Genomic DNA, 12,689 nt, shown 5'->3' with positions numbered 1-12,689 from the left:
GTTATTATGGATCATCTACATTCACAAATCTTTAAAAATTAATAAGGATTCTTTAATTGCTAAAAATAAAATGCAGTCATAACACAAAATTTATCTTTTCAAACGAGACCCAGAAATCATCTACTTTATGGTACCAAACTTTAAAGATAGGATGTCATCTATACAATTTCTATGCTTTGCAATGAGGAAAACAAGGTGCTCAGAAGGGAAGAACTTCTCAAAATCACCTTTCTTTCAAGAAGTACCAATGTTATCAGTTTCTTGCTTATCTTTCCAGAGGTTTTTGTCTGTATATAAGCAAATACACGTTTTCTCACACTTCTTAACGCAAATAACAACAAATGTTCTCTACCATGTGAAACACATACAGGTTTGAGTCCTGTGCCCATATTCGACAGGAATAGCCCTCAGAGCATGCATACAATTACTAATGACAGCAGAGAGCAACAGTACAGTGCATAAGAATGCAGGTTCTAGAATTTTCTAACCTACTTGCTTGCTACTGGTGTAATCTTGGGCAAGTCACCAAACTTCTCTGAACCTCTATTTGCTCAGCTGAAAATGAGACTACCAGTATGCCAGACCACAGAGGCAGAATAGCGATTAAGTGAAATAATCCATCCAAGTCCTTAGCAATATGCCCCGTGCATGCTGAGTGCTGTACAAACCATGGCTAAAGTACAAAAGTAGATCTAAAACCCAACGCTCCTTCCTGCCTCTTGTTCCAAAACTTGTCTTTTTTCTTCAGAATTTGTTTTATACAACTTTAAAACAGAAAAAAACTATAAATTTTAACCAATTGCCACTTATACCAGTTTACCACACAAAAGTTTTCTGTAATCAGAAATAGCATTTACACACAATTTTTATTTTGCCCTTTAATTGACTTTATTTTGTAATGTAGGTCTATAAATCAATAGCAAACATAAATAATTCTTGTTCATGAATATTATTCTATCATACTGACACAATATTCTCTAATAGTTTCCAAAACAAATAGAACTCCAATAAGTATCTTTGGGCAAAATGTTTTTCTTTCATAATACTTACTGCCAGATTTTTCTGTAAAAGTTCTATTTATACTTGCAATGTCAACAGTATTATATAACTGGAAACATTTCCTTAAAGTCTCATCAAGGTTGGGCTGTATGTTATCTATTTTTGCTAAACATAAGAGATAGTGGTCCTGTGAATAGTTCTAATGTTCATCTTTACATTTAGAAAGACTGGACACTGTAGACACTGGGTTTGGGTTTATATCTCATGTTGTCCATCTGATAACATTCTTTTATCATTTTCCCAGTAGAATTAAGGTTCCAAATGCTTAAAATTTAATCATTTATATACATATGTTAACTGATAAGTTCTTCTCAATATTCTCATTTCATGATGCTCTAACACCTACACCCTTGGGACACTGTAATTACTGTTCAGACAAAAGATATACATGTCAGATTTTCTAATTATTAATCTGAATCTTAAGTCCAGGTATTTCCAATTTATTCCAAGTGAAACATAAAATAACTGTAAAATAATAAATTCTGTACTTGTATCTTCCTCTAAACCCAATCCAATCTAATATAAGTATTATTACACACAACCAAATTGTTATTACATATTAAACATAGCTTTTGCAGTGTTAAGATTTAACTTGGCCTCCCATCTGTATTCCCATGGGGAACTGAGGTGGCTCTGTTGGTTAAGTGTCTGACTCTTGATCTTGGCTCAGGTCAGGATCGCATGGTTCGTGGGTTCGAGCCCTGTGTCAGGCTCCACGCTGACAGTGTGGAGCTTGCTTGGGATTCTCTCTCTCCCTCTCTCTCTGCCCCTCCCTGCTCACTCTCTCTCTCTAAATAAGTAAATAAACATTAAAAAAAATTTTTTTTAATTTCTTCTACAAATTTAGATATGTGAACACTTTCCTGAAGAAAAAAAATCACAAAGATTATTCAATATGAAAAATGAAATTAAAAACACAGTACCAGGGGCACCTGGGTGGCTCAGTCGGTTGAGCGTCCGACTTCAGCTCAGGTCATGACCTCATGGTTCATGGGTTTGAGCCCCGCATTGGGCTCTGTGCTGACAGCTCAGAGCCTGGAGCCTGCTTCTGATTCTGTGTCTCACTCTCTCTCTCTGCCCCTCCCCTGCTCACACTGTCTCTCTCTGTCTCTCAAAAATAAATAAATGTAAAAAACATTTTAAAAAAACACAGTACAATTTTAAATCATCCCTCCCACACCCAAAAAAGAACTCGGGTATATACATTTAACAAAATATGTACAGGATCTGTACATTGCAAGTTACAAAACACTGATAAAAGAAATCAAAGACCTAAACAAATGGGGAGGCATATTATGTTCATGGATTGGAAGACTCAACATAATAAGTATTTCATTTCTCCCCAAACTGACTTTTAAGCTTATTGCAATTCCTTTCCTATCAAAATATCAGCAAGGCTTTTTGTAGACATAGAGAAGTTTATTCTAAATTTACATAAAAGGGTAAAGGCCAGGGAATAGCTAAAACGATACTGACAGAGAAGAATAAAGTGAGAAGGAATCACTCCACTCCCTAGTAAGACTCCTTATAGAGCTAAAACACCAACAGAGTACAGGAATGGCAGAGGGATAGACACACAGAAAACAGAAGAGAGAACCCAGAAATACACCCACCCAAGTACAGCAAACGTCTTATTTTTAAAGGTGTGAAAGCTCTTCAGTGAAGGACAGAAAGCCTTTTCAAAATATGGTGCTGGAACAATGGCATATCCAAAGGCAAAACAAATCAACCTCAACCTAAACTTCACACATTACACAAACATTAAGTCAAAATAGAACACAGACTTAAATGTAAAACATAAGACCATAAAACTTTAAAAAAAAATAACATAGGAGAAAACGTTCGGAACGTAAGGCTTGGAGAACAGTTCTTCAACAGGACACCAAAAACAGTGTATGCAGAAGAAAAAGCAAAATGGATAAATTGAATATCATCAAAATTAAAAACATCTCTCCGAAACACCCTGTGAATAGTAAAAGACAAGCTATGGACGGGGAGAACATATTTGCCGACCACACATGTGATAAAGTATTGAAAATACATAAAGAGGGGCACCTGGGTGGCTCAGTCAGTTAAGCATCCGACTCTTGATCTTGGCTCAGGTCATGATTTCATGGTTCATGTGACCAAGCTCCCAGTCAGCCTCTGTGCTCACTGCGTGGAGCCTGCTTGGGATTCTCTCTCCCTCTCCCTCCCTCTCTCTCTCTCTGCCCCTCCCCTGCTAGCAGGCACACCCATGTGCTCTCTCAAAATAAATAAATTTTAAAAAGAAAAAAGGAGTGACAAAACCACATACTGGCAAAGATGCAGAGGAACATAAAATGGCACACTCACTCTGAAAAGCAGTTTGGTGGTTCCTTATAAAACTAAACAGGCAATTATGACACAACCCAGAAATTGTACTTCTAGGCATTTATCCCAGGAAAATGAAAACTTCTGTTCACACTAAAACCTATGCAAGAATATTTGTAGCATTAAAAAAAAAAAAGTTCATACCAGTTTTATTCATAATTGTGAAAAAGTGGAAACAACCCAAATGTCCATTAATTGATGAATGAGTGTCACACACATACCATGGACTACTTAGCAATTAAAAGGAACTAAGTGATATATGCAACAATCTGAATGAATCTCCAGGGAATTATATGGAATAAAAAAAAGTCAATGCCAAAAGGTTACATAACGTTTGTCCATGTATAATGTTTGAAATGTCAAAATTAAAGAAATGAGTAACAAATTAGTGGTTGCCGAAAGTGGATGAGGGGCCAAAACAGTATGTGAGGGAAGTGGGTGTGCTTATAAAAGGGCAACAGGAAGGATCCTTGTGGCAACAGAAGTGCTGAGTATGTTAACTGCGGTGTAAATAAAACGTGTATCAAATTAAACACACACGCAGACACGGACACTAGGCCTGGGTGGCTCAGTCCATTGAGCATCTGATTCTTGGTTTTGGCTCAGGTCATAATCTCACAATTCGTGGGATGGAGCCCCACATCTGGCTCTGCACTGACAGTGAGGAGCCTGCTTGGAATTCTCTGTCTCCCTCTCTCTCTGCCCCTCCCCCGATCGCTGTCTCTTGCAAAATAAATACACAAACATTAAAAAAAAAAAAAAAATGAACACTACTACTAAAACTGAGGAAATCTGAATAGACAGATTGTATCAATGTCAATATCTTTGTTGTAATATCGTACTATAGTTTTACAAGATGTTATCATTGGGGGACAGTAGGTACTGGGTAAAGGGTACACAGGGTCTCTCTGTATTATTAATTACAACTGTATGGGAATCTACAATTATCTCAATACAAATTTCAATTAAAAATAAAAAATCATTCAATTCAGTTGCACACTGTCATGGAAGTATCCTGTAATAATAATAGCAACGGCAATTTTAAGAATGCACTAGCAGAAGTATGACCGTCAGAAAACAATCGAAAAGTGGCAATGCTGGCTGGTTCTTTGAAAGAATAAACAAAATTGATAAGCCCCTAGCCAGGCTTATAAAAAAGAAAAGAGAGAGGACCCAAATAGATAAAATCATGAATGAAAGAGATCACAACAAACACTACAGAAATACAAACAACTGTACGAGAATACCATGAAAAATTATATGCCAACACACGAGGCAATCTGGAAGAAATGGACAAATTCCTAGAAACCCATGCACTACCAAAACTGAAACAGTAAGAGACAGAAAATTTGAACATACCCATAACCAGCAAAGAAACTGAATCAGTTATCAAAAATCTCCCAACAAACAAATCTCCCAGAGTCCTGGGCCAGATGGCCTCCCAGGGGAATTCTACCAGACATTCATTTTCTTAAAGAGTATTCTCTTTTTATTTTCTTTTTTAAGTTTATTTATTTATTTAGAGAGAGAGAGAGAGCATGCACACGTGAGTTGGGGAGGGGCAGAAAGAGAGAATCCCAAGCAGGCTCCACGCTGTCAGTGCAGAGCTCGACACGGGGCTAGAACCCAAGGACCATGAGATCATGACCTGAGCCGAAACTAAGAGACACTCAACTGCACTATTCACCATGATCAAATGGGATTTATTGCTGGGCTGCAGGGCTGGCTTAGTGTTCGCAAATCAATCAATGCAATACACCACATTAACACAAGAAAGGATAAGAACTATATGATCCTCTCAGGGGCACCTGGGTGGCTCAGTCGGTTGAGGGTCCGACTTTGTCTCAGGTCATGATCTCACAGTTCGTGAGTTTAAGCCCTGCGTTGGACTCTGTGCTGACAGCTCGGAGCCTGGAGCCTGCTTCCGATTCTGTGTCTCCCTCTCTGCCCCTTCCCCCCTCATGCTCTGTCTCTCTCTGTCTCTCAAAGATGAATAAACATTAAAAAAAAAAAAAAAAAGAACTATAGGATCCTCTCAATAGATGCAGAAAAAGCATTTGACAAAATACAGCATCCTTTCTTGATAAAAACTCTCAAGAAAGTTGGGAGTAGAAGGAACATACCTCAGCATTATAATTGCCATATATGAAAGACTCACAGCTGTAACATCCTCAATGGGGAAAAACTGAGAGCTTTGTCACTAAGGTCAGGAACAGGGATTTCCACTCTCACCACTGTGGTTCAACTTAGTATTGGAAGTCCTAGCCTCAGCAATCAGACAACGAAAAGAAATAAAAGGCATACAAGGAAGGAAGGAAGAAGTCAAACTTTCACTCTTCACAGATGACATGATACTCTACGTGGAAAACCCAAAAGACTCCACCAAAAAACTGCTAGAATTGATATATGAATTCAACAAAGTCACAGAATATAAAATCAACATAATGAAACTCGTTGCAGAAAGAGAAATTAAGAAAACAATCCTACTTACGATTGCCCCAAAAACCTTAAGATACCTAGGAATAAACCTAATAACCAAAAAAGTAAGTTCTGTACACTATAGAAAGCTTATGAAAGAAACTGAAGAAGACACAAAGAAATGGAAAAACAGTCCATGCTCACGGATTGAAGAACAAATATTGTTAAAATGTCGACACTACAAAGCAATCTACACGTGCAATGAAATCCCCATCAAAAATAATAGCATTCTTCATAGAGCTAGAACAAATAATCCTAAAATTTGTATGGAACCAGAAAAGACCCTGAATAGCCAAAGTAATGTTGAAAAAGAAAAGCAAAGCTGGAAGCATCACAATCCTGGACTTCAAGCTGTATTCCAAAGCAGTAATCATCAAGACTGTATGGTACTGGCACAAAAACAGACGCAAAGATCATTGGAACAGAATGGAGAACCTAGATATGATATGGACCCACAAATGTATGGCCAATTAATCTTCCACAAAGCAGGAAAGAATATGGAATGGAAAAGATAGTCTCTTCAAATGGTGCTGGGAAAACTGCACAGCGACATGCAGAAGAAGGAACTTGGACCACTTTCCTGTAACATACACAAAAATAAAGTCAAAACGGATGGAAGACCTAAATGTGAGTCAGAAAACCATCAAAATCCTAGAGGAGAACACAGGCAGCAACCTCTTTGACCTTGGCCACAGTAACCTCTTGCTTGACATGTCTCCAGAGGCAAGGGAAACAAAAGCAAAAATGAACTACTGGGACCTCATGAGGATAAAAACCTTCTGCACTGCAAAGGAAACAGTCAACAAAACTAAAAGGCAACCAACAGAATGGGAAAAGATATTTGCAAATGACATATCAGATAAAGGGTTAGTATCCAAAAACTATGAAGAACTTATCAAACTCAACACCCAAAAACAAACAATCCAGTGAAGTAATGGGCAGAAGACAGGAACAGACACATCGAGATGGCTAACAGACACATGAAAAGATGTTCAACATCACTCATCAGGAAGTTACAAATGTTCAACATCACTCATCATCAGGGAAATACAAATCAAAACCGCACTGAGATACCACCTCACACCAGTCAGAGTGGCTCAAATTAACAACTCAGGAAACGAGAGACGTTGGCAAGAGAGAAAGGGGAACCCTCTTACACTCTTGGTGGGAATGCAGCCACTCTGGAAAACAGAATGGAGACTCCTCAAAAAATTAAACATAGAACTACCCTATTACCCAGCATTTGACTGCTAGGTATTTATCCAAAAGATACAAAAATGCTGATTCAAAGGGGCACATACACCCCAATGTTTATAGCAGCACTATCAAAAATAGCTAAATTATGGAAAGATCCCAAATGGCTACTGACTGATGAATGGATAAAGAAGAGGTGGGGTGTGTGTGTGTGTGGGGGGGGGGGGGGGGGGTGTATGCAATGGAATATTATTCAGTCATCAAAAAGAAATGAAATCTTGCCATTTGCAACAATGTAGATAGAACTAGAGGGTGTTATGCTATGAAAAATAAGTCAGAGAAAGACAAATATATGATTTCACTCATGGAATTTAAGAAACACAACCGATGAACATAGGGAAGGAAAAATAAGATAAAAACGGAGAGGGAGGCAAACCATAAGACTCTTAACTACAGAGAACAAACTGAGGTCTGCTGGAGGGGAGGTGGGTAGGGGGATGGGCTAAAAGGATGACGGGCATTAAGGAGAGCACTTGTTAGGATGAGCACTGGGTGTCATATGTAAGTGGGTTCTACTCCTGAAATCAATACTACACTGTATGTTAACTTACTTGAAGTTAAATGAATAAATTTTAAAAAATAAATAAAAGTGGAAAGTCCCCCTTTTGTTTCTGTGAGGTTTGGGAGGATTTTTTTGTTTGTTTGTTTTTTAGAGAGAGAGCAAATGCAGGGGAGGGCAAAGGGAGGGGGGCGGGAGGGAGAAAGGGATGGGAGGAGGGAGAGGAGAGGAAAGAGAGGAAAGAAGAGAGAGAGGAGAGAGGGGGAGAGGGAGGGGAGTAGGAGGGGGAAGGGGAGGGAGAGAGACAATATCTTAAGCAGGCTCCATGCTCAATGTGGAAACTGACACAGGGCTCAATCCCACAACCCTGGAATCATGACCTGAGCTGAAATCAAGAGTTGGATGTTCAACTGACAGAACCACTCGGCCACCCCTCTGTGAGGTTTTAATATTGATCACAGAAAAGACATTAACTGAAGACATACCCAAAATTCAAAGAACTCACTTTTCCAGAAGGATATATCCAATGCCCAGTAAGGATTAATTTTTGCTAAAGCTTTCTTCTAAATTGTGTTATTCCCAAAAGGCTACTCTAATGTTGTGATTGAGAAACAATTCTACATAATAGATTTAGGCATTTGTTAAAAAGAAGGAAACTCATTCTTATGTTTTATCATTCATCCATCCATTCAACAAATTTCTCACAACACTTGCCATGTATAAGAACGAGGCTGGGGACTCAGATGCCATCACATCCTACGACCTATCCTTCAGCCTGTTCTCAAGCACCTTCCCAAGTAGTAAGGAAAATTAAATAAGGACATCCAGTTTTACTGAGACCAGGAGACAGCTGCTGATTAGATTTTAATACAATTAAGTCTAATGTTTAATTTCTCTGCATATGACTGAGTACTGTGAAAACACTGAGGTTATGAAATACTAAGGGTATAAAATACTGAGGTTATGAAAATATTAGAAATTTCAGTTTTATTTTCATAGTGGTTATCATCTAGTAACTAAGTATTTTTATAAACTACAAAAATGCAAATAATGAACAATGGGGTTTTATACAGTTGACCTTTGAACAACACAGGGTTAGGGCACCGATGCCACCCACCCCACGCAGTCAAATCCTCATAAAACTTCTGACTCCCCCAAAACTACTAGTAGTCTACTGTTAACCAGAAGCCTTAACAATAACATAGTCAATTAACACATACTCTGTATGTTATACGTATTATATACTGTATTCTTACAATAAAGTAAGCTAGAAAAAAGAAAACATTATTAAGAATATCATAAGGAAGAGAAAATGCATTAACAGTACTTATACAGCCCACATAAAAGTGGACCCATGCAGTTCAAATCCATTTTGTTCAAGGGTCAACTGTATATATGCCCTTTCTAGACCACTTCAGAAACAAATCCAGATGGAACAAAAATGCAGGTCTTAAAATAAGCTTCATGAGGGCATAAAGACTTTGGCTGTCTCTCCAACAAATCATTTTTCAATTATAGGTAATCTATAACATCCCTCAATGAATTCAAAACACTACACTTTGTAGAGTAGCCATACAGGAAATTACAAAACTCCCTTTTAAGAATGTCTCCTTATTCCTTCAAATCAAATGAAGTGTTTCCCAGGGGTATCTAGAGGAGTTTTAGAATAGTTCAGTTGATATCTCTAGATCCTCACGGAAAACAAAGCAGAACATGTGAGCTATATAAACTGAATTAAAATTATACATTCATTCCATATACTTTATCTTCCAACTCTTAAAGTGATTCTTTCATGTCAGCCACTATGTATTAATACAGAAACTGTGATTTTTATATATACAAATCAAATGATTTTCCCTTTTAGCTACAAAGTTATTACTAAATGTCTTACTATATAAAAAAATAAGTCCAACATGTTCACTCATCTTCATAAAGGAGTTCAACATCTTCAGAAAGCCAAATACAAGCTGAACTTACCACTTTTTTAAAATCATCTTCTGCTTCATCAAGTTTTCCTTGTTTGAGTAATAAGTGACCTCTCTGTAATCTTGCCTACAAAAAAGAAAGGGCGTTCTGAGAACCACGCATTACCAAATTTTCTTTAAACACAAAGAATGAAACCAAATACACTAATGAACTATTAATGAAATATTTATTTTTCCAATGCCCATTTGACTTGGCACTCTTGAGAACAATTCCTGGAACCAATGAATGTGTATAATTTTTAAGCATTAAGTATGCTTCTTTAAAAATACTTTTTGTGCTATATCCCCCAAAATTGAAAATATGTATCCACACAAATCTTGTACATGGATGTTCAAATCAATAGCTAAAAAGTAGAAATCACCCAAATTCCTATCAACTAATAAATCAATAAGCAAATGTGACATACACACACACACACACACACACACACAATGGAATATTGCTATTGTTATTCAGCATTAAAAGGAATGAAGTACTGACACGTGCTACAACATGGGTGAACCATGAAAACAATATGCTAAGTGAAAGAAGTCAGACACAAAAGGACAAATACTGAATGATTTCATTTATATGAAATGTCCAAATAGGCAAGCCCACACAGACAGAAAGAAAAGTGGTTGCCAGAGTCCAGGGCATAAATGGGGAGGGACTGCTAATGGGTACTCGATTTCTTTTGGGGGTGATAAAAATGTTCTGGAACTAGACAGTGGTGATGCCTGCACAACCTTGTGAATACACTAAAACACCACTGAATTATACACTTTAAAAAAGGATGAATTTGATGATATGTGAATTTTATCTCAATATTTTTTTTTTTTTTTGGCCATCGTAATAACTTTTGTCACCACAAAAAAAAAGCTGTGTAATTTGGGACTTTACCAATCAAAGTTCTAGATATAATTTTGTTTTTATTAACTTTGGAAATATTCACTCTACTACAACCGAATAACACCTCTTCCCTTTTCCCATGCATCATTTTTCCCCCTCCACCTCTGGTATTCCTCTTCTCATGTGCATGATCCCATCTCTTCCAAGAATACCAACTCTCTGATGACCAATGTGACCATAAGACAGAAACCACACTGACATTCCACTAAAACTTGATACATTACTGGGGCGCCTGGGTGGCTCGGTCGGTTGAGTGTCCGACTTCAGCTCAGGTCATGATCTCGCAGTCGATGGGTTTGAGCCCCACATCTGGCTCTGTGCTGACAGCCCAGAGCCTGGAACCTGCTTCGGATTCTGTGTCTCCCTCTCTCTCTGCCCCTCCCTCACTCACACTCTGTCTCTCTCTGTCTCAAAAATAAATAAGCATTAAAAACAAAAATTAAAAAAAAAACTTAACACATTACTTTGACAGTACAAAAAATTTCCCTGATCCTCTGTTAAGCGCATCAACACACATAAAAAGGAAAACGAAGCCACTTTAACTAACTAATAATACTAGGAAAATGAACTACTCAACTTTTGTGAAAGGTTGTGCTCAGTTAGCTAGGTAAAGTAACAGATTAAAAGAAAGTCTGACACTTGGCAATTCCGTCCTAAAATAATAGTAATATTTCAAACCAAACATTCACCCATATCTAATCAGTTATCCCAAGTCCTTTTTAGATTATGGCAGGATATAAACAGTAAACGGGCTACCAAATTAATTTTGAAACCATCTAACTTATCCCATTATTTTAAGCCATTACACTAAATGCCAAACATCAGGATATCCCATTAGACTGTAAATTCCTCCATTTCTGAAGCTTGTGTGTTGGTTGCAGGGGAGGATGCCATCTAATTCAGAACTGTGTCCTTACTACAAACCACTATGTAAGTGACCTATCTCCTTTTCTTTATCTTTCCTATGACAGCCTTAATTGGAACTACTGTCAGTCACCTGACAGCCTGTTAATTCAATAGCCTCTTGATCAACTGGTTACTCAGCCTCACATCTTGCCCTACACTCCCCCAAAAACAGAGGTCTTTCTAAGCCACAAGGATGATGTCACTGCCAAGCTTCTAAAATTCACCAAATTTACCCACTGTTCCTTTTTCACACAGATCTTTGATTCCAGGGACTTTGGATTGTTCTTACGGCCCAGTCTACTACACCACAGCAGCTTCCTATGCTCCCCAGCTATGCCTAACAGGTCGATCCTCACCTTTAAAAACAAATTACCTCTTCCAAATTTCCTTAAGTTTTCTTTAAAGGAAGTTTAGATGCACTTACTGCAGTAAAATCCATCTTCAGTTCAATCACCTTAGTTAAATCAGGAAGTGCTGCTTTTGATTTGCCCATAGCTAAAAAGACAGTAGCTCTCCGATAGTAAGCAATATAGTTATCTGGGTCACCATCTGAAAATTAAAATAATAAATATTAGCTCTTGGTAATTTCCTTAAAAACACAAATCACCTGAACCATACTAGAGTTTGCAATTCCCTTAAGGCATTTAAGAGTCTTTCCATCAATAATGGGTCCAGTTGACTAGCAAGATCACTCCAAATAAATCCAGAACAGGATTGGCAAACTGTAGTCTCTGAGCCAAATCCAACCCACAGGCTTCAAGAATATCTTTTACATTTTTAAAGAGTTGTCAAAAAATAAAAATAAATGCACAGAGACTGGATGGCTGAAAAGCTTAAATATTCATCATCTGGCTCTTTAGAGGAAATGTTTGCCAACCTCTGATCTAAAATATTAACTATATTCGACTCACAACTTTTATAAGTATGCAATTCAGTCTTTGTCTTTACTGAAATTTCCTTAAGTTAAATACTGATTGAGGAGCACCTGGGTGGCTCAGTCAGTTAAGCATCCGACTTCAGCTCAGGCCATGATCTCATGGATCGTGAATTCGAGCCCCTGTGTCAGGCTCTGTGTGGACAGCTTAGACCCTGTAACCTACTTTAGATTCTGTGTCTCCCTTTCTCCCTGCCCTCCCCCACTCATGCTCTCTCTCTCTCTCTCTCAAAATAAACATTAAAAACATTTTTTAAAAATACTGATTGAGAATGTGACTATGCTTTATTCAGAGTTAAGAAAATTATAGACTTCCAATTAAACTGACATATT

The 12,689-nt window shown here is 37.7% G+C and overlaps 1 protein-coding gene across 1 annotated transcript in view; it reads right to left on the bottom strand.

The window, feature by feature from the left end:
• Positions 1 to 12,689, bottom strand: part of DNAJC3 (DnaJ heat shock protein family (Hsp40) member C3) — an 89,695-nt gene that overhangs the window by 48,849 nt on the left and 28,157 nt on the right. The window contains exons 3-4 of the mRNA XM_027065108.2: positions 11,847 to 11,971; positions 9,620 to 9,694 (exon numbers count right to left, since the gene is read on the bottom strand). Coding sequence (XP_026920909.2) covers positions 9,620 to 9,694; positions 11,847 to 11,971 — 200 coding nt within the window. The remainder of the gene's footprint in view (positions 1 to 9,619; positions 9,695 to 11,846; positions 11,972 to 12,689) is intronic.

Source organism: Acinonyx jubatus, chromosome A1 (genome assembly GCF_027475565.1).
Source record: "Acinonyx jubatus isolate Ajub_Pintada_27869175 chromosome A1, VMU_Ajub_asm_v1.0, whole genome shotgun sequence".
Taxonomy (NCBI): Eukaryota; Metazoa; Chordata; class Mammalia; order Carnivora; family Felidae; genus Acinonyx; species Acinonyx jubatus.
The sequence above is the reverse complement of the archived record's forward strand: the minus strand, read 5'-3'. Positions and strand labels throughout refer to the sequence as shown.